This window comes from Artemia franciscana, chromosome 21 (assembly GCF_032884065.1).
Source record: "Artemia franciscana chromosome 21, ASM3288406v1, whole genome shotgun sequence".
Classification (NCBI taxonomy): domain Eukaryota; kingdom Metazoa; phylum Arthropoda; class Branchiopoda; order Anostraca; family Artemiidae; genus Artemia; species Artemia franciscana.
Window position 1 is genome coordinate 2,116,246 of NC_088883.1, and position 19,316 is coordinate 2,135,561.

A 19,316-nucleotide genomic window follows, 5' to 3' on the forward strand; every position below is an offset into this window, starting at 1 on the left:
AATAATTATTTATTTATTTAGTTATACTAAGTGATTCAGTTCCATCAAGAGTTGCATTTGATGTAGTCGGAATTTTTCAAAAATTTCATTTATTATGACCGTATCTGCAACCATATCTATTGATATATAGCTGTAGTTATATTTATAATCAGTTGCTTCTTAGTCACGTTATAATAGTATGTTTAATATAGTATAGTATGATTATAATATAAGTATAATATAATATACTATATATATATTATATATTATAATATAATATATAATAAATAAGTATAGTATAATATAAGTATAATATAAATATAATTATAAGTATACTTATAATAGTATAGTATGTTTTAAAACTTTATAAACATTTGATGTATAAGTAGTTACTAGAGTGGACAAAGAAAATGATAGTTTTTCCCTCCACTCTTTTTTTTACCTTAAGAAATGATTTTCACACCAAATGGTAAGAAATCCCAGCAACTTCAACAGAATATTTGGGAAAAAAAAATTGTCCATAAAATCTTTATTCTTTTATTGTCAGTATTTTAAAACTAATAATAATCAGTGTGTTAATTTATATTACTTTAAAAAAAATATGGCAGTTAGTTTTGCTTAGGCATGGCTATGATTGATGTTTTGTTGATAAATTATTCTGACCTAAAATGCCCTTATTAAGCCTTTACCAGAATTTCCACAAGGATCTTAGGATATTTAGGATCCTTCTAAGAATCCAGGGAAAACACCTGAAACACGCAAAACTTGTAGTAGATATTCAGCCACGGTGGCAAACGAATGGTTAAACTTTTCTAATTTTAGATTTTCTTGTATTTTTTTTTTGTATTTTTCCGTCTTGTCTAATTTTCGTTTTACACATTTTTCAACAAGTCAATAAGAATGTTGACCAACTAAGAATAGGACAAAATATGGTAACCGATTTCTTTGGAAAGTAGACAAAGGATTTCTGATGAGTGATGAAATGGACGAATATTGCTAAAAGGAATATCAGTGTTTACCAGTGTAGCGGGTGACTTAATGCTGCCATAAATATTTTGTCGTATCAGTAGTAGCATTATCAAGGCACTATCCAGGATTTTTTCGGGGGGTGGGGTACAAAAACTGAACAAAACGCATCAAAAAGTTGTTAATTGTTACTTTTTTATTGTTACCAAAAGTCTTGATTCTTCGTTACGTTGGAAAAACACTTCAGGGGGGAGGGTCAAGCCAGGTCCCACCCCATTAGATATGGCCTTGAACATTATTCTACTGACTCAAAAAAAAAACTTAAGAAAAACAAAATAAGAAGCCTCACATGGAATGCGATCATTACCTATCAAATATTAATTCAAGGAAAATGTCAAAATATTAAACCTCATTAATATCTGCAGTACTGAAGCCATATTAACTGTCCTACTATATTTTAAATGGCAAGAGCATAGAATCTTAAAATTTTATAATTAGACATAATACTTTATCATCATTATTCTTAACTACCTTACCCGTCATGTGATTCTGCAATCTCAAAAGAAATCTCGCCCGGAGAAAATTCCCCATCCACAAAACAATCCTCGGGTACTAATGAAGATCGTATTTAAAACTTTGAAAGTATTTGAAAATTCTGCCCAGAAAATTGTCCCCAAAGACAATCCCCCGCACGAATAATTTCTCCCACCCTCGCAGTTCCCTCCTAACTCAGAAAATTCTCCTTCCCACGGAAGATTCTTCCCTAAAATTCCCAACCCTCGCAAGAATCTCTCTCAAAAATCCCCTTTTATTGGAGAATCGAGTCCATAAATCGAAAAAAGGCACGGAATCGATAGACACAGGCATCGATTATTTTTTAAACATCTTGACTTCCAAAATAGAGTTAATCCCAGACAGAAGAAAATTTTCCTTCATACTAAATTTACATAAATTAGCTACTTAATTAATTTTGATTAGCGTACATATGCAAAGGGTCATAAAAAGATATGAAAATCAAACTTACTTAATTTAAAAATCCCCGCCCCCCAATTTCTCCCTCGAATGCTTTCCCAATATGCAAAATAACGATGGTATTTTTTTTTAATTTGAAGTGTATTTCAAAAATTAGGTTGAATACCAAATTAATGGCACTCGTGAATACCACATTCAGAGAGCTTATTGAAAAATAAATTTTGTAATTTCGGAACAGTCTCAGACGAGAGGATTCATAATTAAGAAGCCCATTAATTGAATATCCAAAAAAAGCGAATAATGTAACCGGAAGGAACTGTCAAGCGGTTGTGTTGAGGGGTCTCTAATTTTAGTCAGAGCAAAAGGTGTATACGCGTCCGATTTCAGATATATATATATATATATATATATATATATATATATATATATATATATATATATATATATATATATATATATATATATATATATATATATTTTTACTTCAACTCACCGACTTGCATATGTCTGCAAATTTTATATCCATAACATTCCCCCGATTTGAGCCCTACATTCAGATTTTCGTTATAATTTTTGTGTTAAAAAAATTTCTATTCATTATTTTTCACCGTCTTAAAAAATGTCCATGAAAATGGATTTCCCTTTAATTTCACTAGCAGTTTTAAGTTGTGCCAAATCGAATTCGGGTGTGATTAACAAGCTGTCCTTCCACAGGTTCCTCAATGAAACAGTTTCTCAGTTGCGACTATCGGCTGAATTTCTGTTCTCGGCTTCTCCAGGTTACTGGAGAAGTGTAGAGGTAAATTTTTGGATCTAATCCTTTGTTAAAAATAAAGATATTTCTTGTTTGCATTCAATATTTTCCGTCATTGCAAATCCTTTTTTCTCCCGCCGTGGTACCTTACTAAGAAGATGATATCAAAATCTGAGATGAATGATATTTTTGTAGTAAAGCCGTGCTAAGCAGGAAGCTGTGGAATTTCAACAATAATAAACTGCCATCATTCCACTGTTTTTGAAAGCATATATTTTTGTAATATTGTTCAACATTACAAAATTTTATTTGTAATATAATATTCAATATTACAATATTAATATGTGTAATGTTTGTAATTGTTCATAAGGAGTAGCATTTTGTAACTCATTACGAACTTTTATGACTGAAATTTATCTTCCAACAAATTTATCTGAAAAATGTAGTACCAGTAGAATATTATTACCAGGTACTGAGCAATGCTTAATTGTAAAATAGGTGGGACAAATCTTGTAATATTAAGCGTAAAAAATACATTTCGGAAATCTGCCTTAAGCCAAAGAGGCTGTTAGTGAATCCAATCACTTCAGCCACTTCTCACAGCATCTACAAAGTTACAAAACTTTTTTAGAAAGTGGAAAGTACAAAACTTCAAATAAACAAAATTCACTATATAAGTAGCAATACAAGTAATTAAGGACACTATAATAACACTAATAGTAGTTAAATAAGTAAAAATAAATAAAGAATAGATAAACAAATGAATAACATGAAAAAATAAATTAACATAATTTCATGGGAATACAATGAACAAAACTTATACCGGCAAGTTTGACAGGCTCACAAAGGGATTTCACCATTCGGATAATACAGCCACTTTTTGAAGCAAATAATTTGTAATGTTCAGGCATGGAACTCTGATGTAGCCTATTTAAATAATTTGCTTCACCCATCTTGCATTTTTTTTTTCTTCTTACGTTTAACGTAAGAAGGAAAAACGTAAGAATTGAGTTGTACCAATATTGAGTTGAATGATGGTTGAGCTGCGCATGGATTAGGCTGCACGAGGATTCAGTAAAACGAGAGTTGGTTTGGGCTAGGGCTCAGTATAACAGGAGTTGAGCTTCACAAAGGTGCAGTTGTGCAAGGTTCAGGTACACGGGGATTGAGTTGAATGAGGGTCGAGTTAAATGGGGTTTCAGTTAAACAAGGATTGAATTGCACGGGGGTTGAGTTACATGGGGGATTGTTTGAAGGAAAGTTAGGTCCCATGAGGGTTCAGTCGCAATGGAACAAAAAAATATATATAATAATTGCTAATGAACTGTAAAACAAGCAACGTTAATATTTGCAGCCATTACACTATCTAGCTTGCCTATACTGTGAATAAAATGTCTCGCTGTGACGTGCAGCCTGCAATACGCTGAAAGGAGCAGAATTGGTTTCAGCAGATGGATTTCTTTGTGCCAGAGACCAGTTGTTCTCCATAAAACGTTTGATACTTACGCTGAAACTATTCATGTATTTTTTTGAAGTGTCTCCTAACTTAGAACTTAGAACATAGGTACTGAGCTCAATACTTACTTTGGCAAAACGCTTAATATTGACGATTCACCCTTGCTTGGACTTCTGAGACTTTTCAAAGATGTGGTTGGCAGTGAGGGGATCGACAAGCTTTCTTCCATCCACGCAAAGGGTTGTGATAGCCTCTTCAAAACCTATAATTAAACATAACATTATATAAGAGCATATAATAATGCAAAAACAAAGATACAGTTCCGTAAAGTTAAAAATTTAGGCTTAAATAGCATTTTATGAGATTTCAGCCAAACTTCTCTCAACCCAAAGACGAAACTGACGATTTACAGCTTAGTAGATGATGGGCAATTATGAACTACTGCCCAAAAATTGATGAAGCCTCGGATGTTTAGGCTACTACCGCATGGTAGTACATCCTCTCAAACTGAATGATTATGGAAATAGTTTTTCAATAGTTGTAAATCAATCGACTATCTCGGGTTTTTACTCGATATTATAATGTCCTTATTCAAGGCTAAATTATTTCCTCATCACAGAAAATGGCAGAAATCAGAACCTAGCTGTGGTGCGTTTTCAAGAAATTTTCAAGAAACGCAAGTATTTTCAAAAAATTGGATATCTTGAAAGTTTTTCAGAAGCTTTCCTTTTCTTGGAATTTTGAATTAAACAACAAAGAAAACATGAATTCGCAAAGATATCAAATTTTTGTGGCTAAAAACGATTAGCCAGGAACAATTTGGTTGGATTTGTTTTCGAAGTCTAGCCAATTCCCGTGTTTTGACAAGTATTACTTGACATATTTCTAATAGTCACGAGTATCAGATGAAAGGCTAAGCCTGCCTTACTAGCCAGCTCACGAGTAGTGCCATTTACTGTCTGTGGAAGACTCAGGAATACTATAAACACGTAATACGGCTATTTTAAGTGACCCCATGTGTCTTTTTTTTCATTTAAATTGGCGATATTTACTGAAGAAAGAGAAGAATAGGTTGTTCTTTACATTTTTTTCATCAGGTGCTGGGAAATCTAGTTCCCAAAATTAAATTTGACTTATCAGAATGTGGTGCGTTGAAAATAGTTGTGGTGCGTATTGTTTTGTTTAAAAAGGCTCCTAAAAGCTCTCTTCCGCAATCTGACATCACTGGCTCAACAAAATCCCACCCGAAAAAGAAGCAGGGCTTTAAATTTCCAGAAACATGAGCATTCTTCCGAAATTTTAGCACCATTGGCTCTACTCACTGACCCTGCCCCGCCTACCCCAAAAACGAAGAAGAAAATACGCACCATTGCCATCATTGCTGGGGAAAAAAACTATACAAGTTAAAGCTACTAGCTTTAGATAGCCAACATTGTGTTTAATAATATTACTAGTACTAATAATAATTGATTGCAGCATCGACCTGACCGAGATGAGAATAGATGCGCACACTCCTATGCCAGGATGTTCTGATATGCAGATCTACTAGCTTATATGCATATCTAAATAAATGTGTGCTTATACCCAGTAAAAAAAAAAAAAAAAAATTATTCCTGGCACGCCCATTCCCTACAAGTCCATGGGCATGGTAGAAAATTTAGTTGAATGAGTTTGTTTCTCTTGTATTATATATATATATATATATATATATATATATATATATATATATATATATATATATATATATGTATGTATTTTTGTTACGTTTCATTCCAATTAATAAACTTAAACTTGAACATTAATATACTCTTGATTTCAAAATTCATTCTTTGTTTTGTCTTTTTTTGTAGTTTTGGTTGCTTCTGATATTTCACCAAGCAAAAGCTTACTTGACGGGTCTTTTCCCTTCTAATCTACCCACTTCGCCCGCAGCAGTCGGGGGCTCGGTTCTTCAGCCCTTGTAAAATGACATCGTCTAATATGGTTAGAAGTGGGCCTACTGCCCCGCATTTCAACATTCCAAATACGGTTTTGTGAATTCTCTTTGCCTAAGTTCACAGTAATACCGATGGTTCCAAGATTATTTCTGGAAAAGGTTTAGATTTCTTACTTTCAAAACTTAGATTTCTCGCAGTATAAATAGCATAAATGGGTCTTTGACCTAGTAGGCGGAGTTCCCCGATTTTTTATTTTATTTTCCACCTACAATGAAGCCCATGTCCCAAAAGTTCGAATCTCAGTGCACCTAGGATCAAATATAAAGACAACTCGTTTACTATCCCTAATCCCTAATACATTCCATAAGAAGCAACTATAAAAGAAAAACAAAATTATCCAACATCACAGTGTAAACTTGAAACCAATAAATTGGAGAGCTTTCATCAATGATTTCTTTATTGTATCTATAATCATTGGATATTCAACACAACTTTCAAGAAGGACACTTCAGAACAACAGAATCGACGAATCAAAGAGAAAATGCATTCAACAGATTTTCTATTGTAAATTCAGAACTTATTGATTCTAGTAAAAGCGACTGTGAACACTTGTTTTCTGAAAACATGAAATCAAACAAAACGAAATTACGAACAATCCTTATACCCTACACCAGCCAACAAAGCAAACCACTCAGTATACGAATCGTTTAGAAAAGAAAAGAAATGTCATGTTCACATCAAATGAGAAAAACCTCAGCAGACTGGATTGAATTAAAAGAGACAACCCCCAAAAACTTGACATTGGCTTCTTTGCTCAATTGAACATTCCTGTTTTTAGCATATTCTCATCAAATAAAAATTCCCAAGTCTGAATTCCAAATGCAAACTCTACCAACAGCAACATGACTTGTTCCAGGGACCTTTGATCATCATGGCGGACACTTGCTGTTTGTGTCAAAATTTTAACTTCTCTTAGAGAGAATATTTACTACCAAGAAAAACCAATATACAATCCCCAATAAATATAACAGCTTACATTGGCTTTATAGCAGGTATGGTCCTCTAGGCCAACCACTCCATATGGAATTCATCAAAACAAAAAATGCAAACCGAAAAGCTAACCATCACTCTAGACTTCACTCTATACAACCATATAAATTGTCAGAATATGAAGTGAACCCTACCATTACACTTTTTTATGGATATGAGAAATACATTTATTAAAAAGAAAACAAACACTATTCGCCGTTCGCCTGCTAAGAAAGGCAATAAGCTTGGAAGGGCAAGCGCAGTTATCACCCCAAGCTAATTAAAACCATACTCATATCGCGCTACTTAACACAAGAAACTCGACTGATGAAGGAAGAAAGGAAAAAAGAGAAAGGGGAAAAGACAAGAAGAAAACAGAAAAAAAATTAACAGCAAAAAAAAATCAGGTAAATGCCTTGAATATAATGATAACCTGGGGCGGGCTTCACATCAAAATCACTCACGAGATAAAAGAAACTTCTTTTCCCGTGACTTGAAGGCAGGGAGACTAGGCGAATTTTTCACACACTCGGGCTATATATTCCAAACATGAGGACCATAATGGCGAATCACATAAGACACCCGAGTGGTACTCCTAAACTCTTGAGTTGAGTTATCAGCTTTCCTTGCATTCTGATCATAATGGTCTCTATTAAAAGTAAAAAGTTTTTAGAAAACAAGGGTGAGCAGACGATTCAAATATTTGTATGAGAAAATCGCGTCTTAGTAACCTCGAATTTGGGATACATCCATTAACTTATTCTTTTTAAATGCTCAGGAGCAGGAACCTCACCAGAATCATAAAGTTCCGATAATAATTTTACAGTTCTATTCTGAAGTTTTTGTACTCTTTAGAAACTATATGGCAAAATTACTTGCCCAGATAGAGCGTCCGTAGCTAATATATGGATAAAAAACAGAAAAATAAATCATTTTTGGAAACTTTTTTGGGACCAGATTTTTAATTCTTCGCATCACCCCAAGACCTTTGCTTAATTTTTCAGCTATCGCGCTTGAATTGTTTTTCCACGACAAGTTTTCATCAATTAAAAATACCAAATACTTCGTTGCTGCTGCTCTTTTTATCACATTTCCTCTAACCATGATTTGATCATTTCCAGCACTGGACGAAAGTCTAGAAAATATCATGAAAAAATTTTTAGACAAGTTTAGGGTTGACAGATTTTGTCGAGAAAAGTTAGAAATTCAGAGACTGCATTATGAATTTTTATTATACAAAAACATCAAGTGAAGGCGCTTCTAGAAAGAGCAAAGTGCCATCTGTAAATAGGATGGCAACAGCCTCCAACAGGTAATGCTTCACTCGATCAATGAAAATTACGAAAAGGAGGGGTCCCAGGATTGACCCTTGTGGGACCCCGCACTCTATTTTCTTTTTTGAAGATAAAAATGATCCATTATGTACTATCTCATACTGATTGTGTAGATATGATAATTAAAAAAACACTCCAGGCTTGAACCCTTCACCCCAATCGAGTCAAGAGCTTGAATAAGCTCTGAGTGGTAAACCCGAATCGAACGCTTTTCTCATATCCAAAAACACAGCTGCGGGAATGAGACCAGCTTCAAATGTATCATTAATCAAATCAACCAATTAACATTATGGTATAATAATTCGTTTCTTTGTTTGAAATCGCGTAAAGGGATCTACGATAATATGCCAGTTCAATCTGGAGTGTGACAAGGTATGTGCCAGCTCAATCTGGAGTGCAACAGGGTATAGTGCTCTCACCTTATCTATTTAATGCTTGCATCCATAATGTGCTATCATTAATTAGGTCTCCATATTTCCATAATTTATCAGATGTGTCGTACATGGCGGACACAGAAGACCTTTCAGTTTTAAGATTGACTAAATTTACTTTGACATTATTTGTGCAACGAATCTCTATTAATTTTCGGAATATTGGTTTGGGTTTAAATGTACATAAATGGGAATATCTTTCGTTGTTTTTACCCATATTATCAGCCTATAATTTGCCTTGTGGATCTTCAATTTTTCGTTTAATTTTTCGTTCAAGTTTACGTTGGTCAGGAATATCTGTTTCGTACACTTTATTTTACGGCTTCAGGTTTAGAGAGATGTTAAAGAGACGTTGAAGACAATTATACCAAACCTCTAAAAATACTAACACCGTGAAAAATATGACCGTTCGTCGTGAAATGGCTTAGCGGGCTAAAGATGGTACTTTGAAAGCTATAGCTGTAAATGGCGAGGCGATAGTGACTTCGGTACCAAGAAAAAGAGGACGTAGAGATCAAGTTGTCCCAGGAAATGAAGATGTTACCCCACTCCTTGAGGCGGCTACGCTAACTCCTGCTAAGAAGAGCCCAGCTTGGGATGCGGAAGTATGTTTCTTTTGCTTTCTTGATTGACTTTGAATAACATCCGTGTAACTTGCCGTACACAGTGGCTTATTTTTTTTTTCCAAAATTGCGACAAAAACAACGACTTGGTGACCTAGTGAATAATGGAAAAATATATACCTAGTGAAGAATGGAAAAATGTATTAGGAAAAAAGTGACAACATGATTTATATAAAAAAAAATCTAAGAAGTAAAAAAATATTAAGGCCGAGCTTTAGCTAAAATGTGTTCCATGTGTTGTGACCATTCTACTTTGTTTTTAAGTGGTATGTATTCGTTAATGAAGAACTGATATTCTTCAGGTCCGTATTGCTTATTTTAGATATTGCAAACTTGTGGCTGTGCCTTCCAACTTCATACCCTAATACACGAATTATTGACAAGTTTGGTGATGCTGACGTTATTCATTCGTCTGAGTTGCTTAGTGCTAAATTAATAAGACACGCTTGTTTTTGTCAGAGATAAAAGTTTAAGTTGTGTATGTGCCTTTATTTTTCTTATTTTGATTTTCACTCCGCTTGTTTTATATAAAAGTGGTTTAACAAGAAAATTATTATCGTTATTGGTAGTCTTGAAAAAAAAAGAAATGCCAAAAAGAAGAAATGATTAAACAATTGTCCTTCAGCCGCCTACCAAAGGTTGGGCTGTCTTCCCCTTGAACAAAATTAAGAGGAAGGAACTCTCATAATGAAGGAAGAACAAAGCAAAGAAAAAGACCAAATAAACAACAGCTCGTAGACTTCCTAACCGCAGGGATGCCAATTTACGAAAATATTGGGAGTGGGTAAGATTTTTTTTCAATTATTTTTACGAAGATACAAAAGCAGGGAATTTTCGAAACTTATGGGGGGAGGATTGTTTTTGATTTTTTTTTTTTTTAAACTAGCATCTAGCCATTTTCCAAATTGTTGACTTGTCTCCTAATCATCCTGATAATTCTATAAGTGCGATACAATTGAATATGTGTTTCTGAATATCGCCGAGACCATAACAAAAGGCTAGAATATTCAAAGTTTTACAAAAAGTAAAAATGACATTTTTAAGCCTTTTCCAGAAATACCTTTCGGCTACTAGTAAAGATAACAACTATTCACAGCACTAAGCCATCTGAAACCAATGTACCATCACATTATCCTCCTCTTCCACAACAATGCAGCTAAATGATGTGTCGTTTACAAGAGGAGGGAAGCATCTCCTCGACGAGCTTCTCCAACATAGTCGCAGTAAAGGTTTTGATCGGAGTTGCCACTCCTAGCAATTTATCACTATTTCTAGTGATTTTGATATATTGCCTCAACCAAAAAATTCTTAATCAGCACATAAATCACTAGACTGTTGAAGAAAATCACTAAATCAACCAAAAAATCGCTAATTTTTTTTTCCAGGTCGGATGGCAACCCTGGTTTCAATTCGGAAAACTTGTGTAATGTACACCCTGAGGCCAATATGAGGCGGCACAGACAAGGTTTCCTTTCTATGGAAAGGGAGAGAGGCAGAGGCTTAAAGCGGAGTTTCAAAGATTAAAACAAGAACATATCTTCGAAACTGCTTTGTACTGCTGAGTGCTGCCGCTCTAAGAAAAACCAAGCAGCTTTATTGTATAATAAACAAATATATTTATCTAAGCGTATTTATCAGTTTTATAATGAATGAATGAATGAATGAACTTTATTACCCGTAAAAGTATAAAAAACACAAAGTACGGAGTATTATAAATAAACAAAAACAATAAACAGCGAAGAAAAAAATATTCAAACTAACAAAAGACAACATGGACTAATTAACCAGTATCAATATGAAAACAACGGACTCTTTTTTGTACCTCGTATGGAGCAAATATATATTTGAATAAATGGATAAAATCTCCCTCAGGATTTTTCTCACTTTTTATTGTGGATGAAAAAGGATGTAAAATGAATCAAGTATAAGTAAAAGTTATGGGCCAAAATAGATAAAGCCATAAATTACTTTCCTGTGCTATTAAAAATGTCCAGGACAATTTTCTCACAAATTCATAGCTCGTTTTGGTCACCCTTTTAGAATTAGAGCCTCAATCAAGCCAATGGAATTGACTGTAAGAAACTTTCGCCTCAGAAATGATTTTCATAGAACTTGGGACAGTGTTTCATTCAGAAAAGCCAAAAACTGAAAACTCAATAATTGTGTTGCGACATACATTTCCATCTATGAAGGATTTCCAGATAGACAGAAAAAAGAGTGACACACAACTCGAGGGAGAAATGGAGAGAGAGGGGTAGAAATAAGGAGACACGGAGAGGGGGCGGGGAAAATTTAGAAGCATTGTGAAAAGAAATCAATAACAACCATTATACATTTTTGGAATAAAGTACTTGCATTATGGAGGACTGACATAAGAAACCACAGATATAAAAATTTATATTCCAACAAGAATTTTATGCTATATACTATTGTCTATTTCTCCCAGGAGTTCCCTCAAGGCACTTCAACATTTCTTTTATCCCCCTTTCCTCCAAATATACATAAGCCTTCTACAGGAATAAACACAAATCTAATTGTTAAGGTTCGTGTTCCCCTTTTTGATCACCCTACAAGCTATTTCAAACTTGTTGGCTAGAAGCCAACATCGCATTATCAATGATTAGGTTACAAAGGAAATGGGAAAAGCATCGAAAAGCGTGTCAAAATGAAGCAGATCTATTAGCGAAAGGTCGTTCAAAGAGAATACAAAGAAGGGGGGCAACAGTGCATCCAACCAGAAATCTCGCTTGGATCAAAAATCTATGAAAGTCTTCCAGAAAGCAAAGAGGATTTGATATAAATATTCATAATGATTCTTTTAAGCATTCTTTTATAATGATTCTTAATGATCATAATGATTCTTTCATTAAGAATCATTTTATGATATAATTCTATATCGATATAATATCGATATATCGATATAATTATATATAATCTATATATTTTATGATATGATATTTCATTTTATGATATAATGATCATAATGATTCTTATAAATTATTTTAAATTTACCGAGCATGGTAACAACAGGTCTCAGAGCTGGAGTTAGTTTTTTCTCGGCGCCCCCTATCGCACCATCAATGCTGTAAATGTGACAATTTTTGCCCAGAAATCTTAGAATTTAAGCTCTTTTACCAGCCCCCGGGCGTGCCACCTGAGGCACTGAACCCCCCTCTAGCCCCCCCCCCCCCACCAGATCCGGTCCTGACAGGTCTGATCATCGGGGAGAGAAGATAAAAGCACAAAAGCAACACATTTTTTTTGTGAAATACAAAACAACAAAATAATATTCGGCATTGATTTGGCTTTTTTCATTTTAAGTCACCGTGCTCCAGTCACCGTGGACTCTGAGCACACAGTAAGTGATCACCTTGGCTTGTGCTTTAAGGCTAACTTCTTCCCGTGTAGGCCGAATAAGCCCCAAATTTATGCTACCAAGACTGAGTGGAATAAAATAAACGCCGACCAGTATAAACAGACATGTGATGAGATTCTCGGAAAGATAAAAGTTCCCTTTCAGCTCTTGATGCATGGCTCGAGTGATTTGGTAGCACTAGACATTTATTGTACTGAGATTATACATGCAATGAAAACGGCTGAGCAGGCTTCTGTACCCACTCGCCGTTTTAAACCTGGAATCAGCAAGCCTGGCTGGAGTCGCTCTCCTAAAGTAAGGCAAGCCAAAGCTCGTGCTAAGTTTTGGCTGAGATTATGGCGCGATTGCGAGAGGCCTAGGTCAGGTGTAGTGTTTGAGCAGTTCCGCAACACGAAAAAAACTTATAATAAGTCTGTAAGTGATCTTAAAGCTGCCGAAGCCGAACTTGCTTCCCAAGAAGCAGCAAATAATCCTGTATCTATGTGGAAGTCTTTTAGACAGTCTAAACCAGTGACAAACCCTGCTAGTAACATACCTGAGGAGCAGTGGGTAAAACACTATAGTGAAGTTTTTGGGATCAAACATGCCCAACTAACAACCGAAAGTGATAGTGAGCTCTCACGAGCTTTTGCGTCCCTCTTGAGCCAACGGAACTATTTTACCGTCTCAATAGGCGAAGTGCTCCAGGTTATTAAGCAGCTGAGAAAGGGCAAGGCTCCCGGGCACGACGGAATTGTGACTGAACACCTCCGCTGTGGCTCACCTCTGCTCATTGAGCACTTGACGCTGCTATATCAAATGTGCCTTGATTCTGGTGCAGTCCCTAAGTCGTTTGCCCTAGGTATTGTGTCTAACGTCTTGAAGAAGGGAAAAAATCGTAACCTCTGCTCTAGCTATAGGCCTATAACAGTTTCTAGTACATTAAGCAAAGTGTTAGAGAGACTTCTGTTACCTGAGCTGTTACGAAAGTGTAAAATTGACAATCGACAATTCGGGTTCCGTCGCCACCTCGGTTGTGCATTTGCACATCGCCTTCTTACGCGTATAGTATCGAAAGCTCAGAATCAATCACGGACTCTTTTAATTTGTGCAGTAGATGTGTCCGCGGCGTTCGATTCGGTAATTCATTCAAAGTTAATTTTGAACCTGCTGCACCAAGGTGTGAACCCACATGTAGCGGCCGTCCTATGGCACTGGTATTCGAGTAGCCTTATCCGTGTTAAGTTGAGTAGTGAACTCCTGTCGAAACCGATTAAGCTTCACCGGGGACTGCGTCAAGGGTCGGTTTTAAGCCCTGTACTCTTCAATTCACTAACCTCGTCGGTAACAAAAAAGATTAACGGTGGTTTTAACACTGAATGTATGGATGTGAGCCTACTGTGCTACGCCGACGACATACTACTGGTGAGCACATCGCTTTGTAACCTTCAAGCTAATATCGATCTCCTAAGTCGAGGTTATACTAATATTGGTCTGGTTATTAACCCTGCTAAAACAGAATTTCTTGTATTTGAACCCCCGCGTGCGCCGTCTGAAGTTGCCCGTCGCGAGGCTACCTGTGTTACCGTTGCAGGGCAAGTAGTACTTCCAAGCCGCAAGTTGAAGTACCTAGGTATCACATATGGAAGCGACCTCAGAAGCTCGCGTGCTCTTTTTGTTGACCAGGTTCTGTCGGGTTTTCGGTCTGGGTATGCTAAACTTGCAGCTCTGAAGTTTAAATTTAATAAGCATATCCTTGCTAGGTTGTATCGTGCCGTCGCTCTTCCCTTTGCTCACTACATCTCACCCGTTTGGCATTGGCTATCGAATTCGGATATGTTGCGAATCCGTTCAGGCTTTTGCAAATATTTAAAGTTTCTGCTTGGTCTGCCACTTTACCTCCGTAACACTGGTCTGCTAGAAAAGTATCATATACCTGATCCTGTTGAGTTCATGCCGAATTTTGAAAAACAAGCTCTCGTGAAACACAGGGCACTATTATTTGATTTCCCAGCGACTTTCTTGCTTGATAGTTGAAGTGTGATTTGTTTGTATTTAGTAGATTATTATGTTCGGTTGATTTGTTTTCGTCTTTATTTTCTCTTTTCTTTTGTTTTGCTCCGCTTTTTCATGCTTCTTTTTTATAAGCGGGTTTGTAATAAATTATTATTATTATTATTATTATTTATTTGGAAAGGGTATTTCAAATACATGGCATAAATTCATCTGCTGCACCGTTAATTTCTATTTTTGGGTAAGATTTCCTAAGCCATTTTCTGCTTAATTTTGGCGTTTTGAGTCTTTTTTTTTCTATTCATAAATAATAATGAAAAATTAGTTAAACTGCTAATCCAGCTTTCGAAGCCAATTTCAAATATCCGTGGCTTTTCACATTTTTTTCAAAAAATGAGGTAAGCATATGGTTCGAAAAAGCTCAAAGAGATCTATCAATTGATATATTCAAATGGGCTTATCTTTAACTGTGACCGAGTTATAAGTTGTTCCAAAAGGCCTGAAAAAGAGCCTAAGTGACTTATATTTAAATAACGAACAATTCAGCAATTTGGATATTTCCAGCGAATTCCGATCGGAAAGATATCTAGGAGTCATTTTTTTTAAAGTTTTAAGTTTCTTAAATTCTGAATTGTAAAGAAGTTTTTTCGGAAGATTAGGAAAAGTGGAGTTAGGCCCTTTTTGCAAAACATCACGGGTATATAACCACTATATTTTGCTAGCAATTGGTCAGTATATTTTAATCATGGCTTTCGAAAAGTCTAAAATTCTGGTTGCCACTTATAGAAAGGCAAGAACGACTTGCTTTCTATCTAATTTTTGCTTTCTATCTAAATTTTTCTATCTATCTAAATTGCTTTCTATCTAAATTTTCAGCTTAAGGTATATGTTGTATCTGAATCCAGCGATTGCACTATAGGCCTTGCAACAAAAGGACAATATATTAATATCGTTGTGTTCGTTAGTGTCAGATTTATCCAAGCCGAAATTACGACGTTACTCCGATGTTTTCTTTGATAAAGATCAAAATGTCCCTAAAAAAAGAGAAAATTGTCCTTCCTCAACAATTTACGACTAGTATTCAAAGTATTTCCAATATAAAAACTATGTAAACCAGATTTCAAAAATGTAGTTCGGTAAATGGGTGGAGATAAATCTCAACTGCGGAAAGACAGCAAAATTGTTGTCTGTTGATATATTAAAATCGTATGAGACAAGAAAAATAACACACCAAAAGGATGCAACAAAACAGGGAACATGTCGGCAAAAAAAAAACTATTAACGCCATCTTGCGTTTGGCGTACTTGGCATTCTTCAGTATAATAATAAGAATCCACAATTTAATTATTCTAATTGGTAAAACTAGGGTAGTAATAAATGTATGATCTCAGTTCCTGACCGATAAACGATTGCAAAGCTTATTAAAAATGCCAAGTGTCACCAGACACTAGATAGAGATTGAGAGATTGAGCTTTTTTGTTTTCACTCTCACAAGTTACCCATACTTTTTGACGTGAAACTTCAACAATCGACCAAAGAAATCCCCTTTTACAGAGCGAAGATTACCACCTCACAGGGATGAGGCTATACTAGTAAAAATTTGAAATGCAAAAATACTGTTGAGATGGTGATATAATTCAGTTTGGTGAGGTTTATTGATTCATTTTAATCCAGTTTTACTTAGTTCGATTATATTAGGTTATGCTAGTAAAAATTTGAGATACAAAAATACTGTTGACACGGTGATATAATTCAATTCGGTGAGGTTTATTGATTCAATTTAGTACCTTCTGTTGCTGTTACGTTTCTTTTAATCCCTTCTAAAATAAAAGGAAATCTTTCTTTGTTGTTTTTGTGGATTTATATGACTACCCCCCCCCCTCATCCAAATCATCCGCTAGCATTAGGATGGGACGTGGTTTGCGTTAGGTTTTTTGCTTGATTTGTTCAATTGAAAATGAAGTGAAAGGGTCACTTTTCTTCATGAACTCTGGGAAATAACCATTTACCTTGACCAACTAAATTTTACAAAAATAATTTTGCTTTTACAGATTTTATGAGACATTTCCGAGAAAACAAATATGCTATTCTCTCCCACCCTTTTTGGAACTCTCATATTCTAGCTCCTTTTTATTAATTTACACACAATGAAAATAGAAGAAAAACATAAATTTTTGAAATTTATTAATTGAGAAGCATAAAACTCTAAGGAGAAAATTCAGAGATGAATACAATGAAGTGTAAAAAAAAAAAAATTAGTAGTAAAACTCGTTCAAAAATGAATAAAGCAACCATTCTACCATTCTACGGGTTCAAAACCCTGAAACGGTCAAATGATTAATTTATCGGATAAGCTAAAATTAACAGTATACCCGACAAATGGCCCCTTTGGGATCACTTACTGAAAATTAGCCTTTGGGAAGGGTTCAAAACATTACTCAACAATCAGGCTATTTATCAATCACCACTACAATCGTTACAAGTAGTACTCATTTTTCAACCAGCGACAGGTAAATTTTGAAAATAGAAAAATTTTGAAAAATACAAAATAGAAAAATCTTGAAGGCTCAGCCACGTAACTCTCTGAAATTTGAAAAAAAAACATGATTGTCATTTATCATAAAATGACTATCACCAGACCTTTCCCCAAATTAAAACCTGCTTGGTAACGCACATTATTGAAACCCTCACTAGCCATAATCAAGATTCCACTATCGTGTTAAGAAGACTTCCTTTGTCTTTCAAAGACAGATGCATTTGTTTACTAGTACTACTACTGCAACTACTAACAATGCACTTTAGTACCAAGCCGCTTGAGGCCCGACATATCTCTTTATGATTCTCCTCCATCCCAATTTGTTTGGTAATTCACTTGTTTTATAAGGATAGAAAACAATAACTAAAAACTAAATCTTTTTCTTAGTTTCGCTTTTTTTTTCAGACTATAACAGAGACCAATAAAAACCATTGGTATAATATGCCAATACATTTGTTACAAATAATTATAGCAACTTCTGATGTGAATAGAAGTACGGCGGACCGAAGGTAATCAGGCTTCAGAAATGCTCTTTCCGGACACTGACTCTTTTACATTGCCCAAAATTAATTGGATATTCAAGAAATTTGTCCCTGTCCCGTTATAAGCCGACACAAGCACTTTGTGTAAAGTTGGGAAGACATTATTGGCCCCTGACCTACATGGGTGGAGTTGTTTGCTTTTCTTCTGACCATAATTCAATTCAATATCAAATTAACGATACAAAGAGACTATCAAACTACAAAAAAGCCTGAAGAAGGCTCCCTGACCAGGAATTACAGCAACGTAGAGGACAAAAAATAAAGAAAAGAAACACCAGAAGTATCAAAGACACTCAAATGAAAACGTTATCCCCTGGGCCCATTTTAGGTCTATTCATGGAATCCATTTTTTTATTTTTTTTTAGATAATGTTCAAAAGTGTGAACTTTTTAGGGGAGTACCACATTTTATTCAGCGTTTTCACGTTGAGCTGTGAAAATAAACAAAGAAAACTAATTAGTGAGCTTTGAAAACTCTTTTCGTCGGTAAAAACTTAAACTTTAGCAATCTTTTGATTACCAAAGACAACCACAACTTCAAAGGAAAGCTAAATCTTCTAAAGTCATTTGTGGCCATATGTTTAGCTTATTTTTCGGCGAATTTTTACCAAAAATTTTACTAATCGTCAGCTACTGTCGTCTTTTTCATCCCTTAACCAGAGCACTGTCCTATTTACTTGTTCACCATATCGTTAAAGCAATACCCAGCTAAGCCTCGGAAAGGGAAAAGAATGGTGTCTTCACATCTACTTATTAATAAGAAGATTAACAAAGGAGACAAGGGTGTGGCCTCTTTCAACTCTTTTAAACATTAGTTATGACAAGGTAAAATCCACCCTCCATAATTTGTGTACAGGCTTCCTAAGGTGTTAAACCCTTATGATCATTTTTGCATGAATTAAAACAAGGTTTAAATCTCGTTGACGGGTTTTTTTTTCTTCGTCTTTTTTTATCCCTATATTCACGGCGCCCGGTACTTAAAGGTATATGATATGCCGCTATTCCTTTACCTCGTTCAGAATCCTCCAGGTTTTTATGTCTGCTGAACCTTCGTTTGAAGGAGTCAACAGAGAGATTTGCAGGAATAAAATCCCCAGGAAGATCGATCCACATAGAAGTGCAACGCCGGGTTAAGCTGTTCCTCAAGTACTCGGTTCTTGGCGTTTACTCCATTATATATTTGTACCGAGTTGTGTGCCTTCGTGTCTGCCTTGACGGCTGAACAAAGGGGGGGGGGCATAATTGCTATAGAATTCTAGTGGCTTGCTTTGTTACTAAAAGTGTGAGAGTTATTTAGTCGTGTCTAAACTTTAGGAATTTATTAGTTAAGAATCAGAATTGAAGTTTAAGACTAATCAAAGCTTAAATTTAAACGTCAAAATTGAGCGCA

At 35.3% G+C, this 19,316-nt stretch overlaps 1 protein-coding gene across 1 annotated transcript in view; it reads right to left on the reverse strand.

Moving 5' to 3' along the window:
* The window catches only part of LOC136040585 (nuclear receptor coactivator 7-like), a 254,488-nt gene that overhangs the window by 85,898 nt on the left and 149,274 nt on the right, over positions 1-19,316 (reverse strand). The window contains exon 8 of the mRNA XM_065724830.1: positions 4,256-4,389. Within this exon, the coding sequence (XP_065580902.1) occupies positions 4,256-4,389 (134 nt within the window). The remainder of the gene's footprint in view (positions 1-4,255; positions 4,390-19,316) is intronic.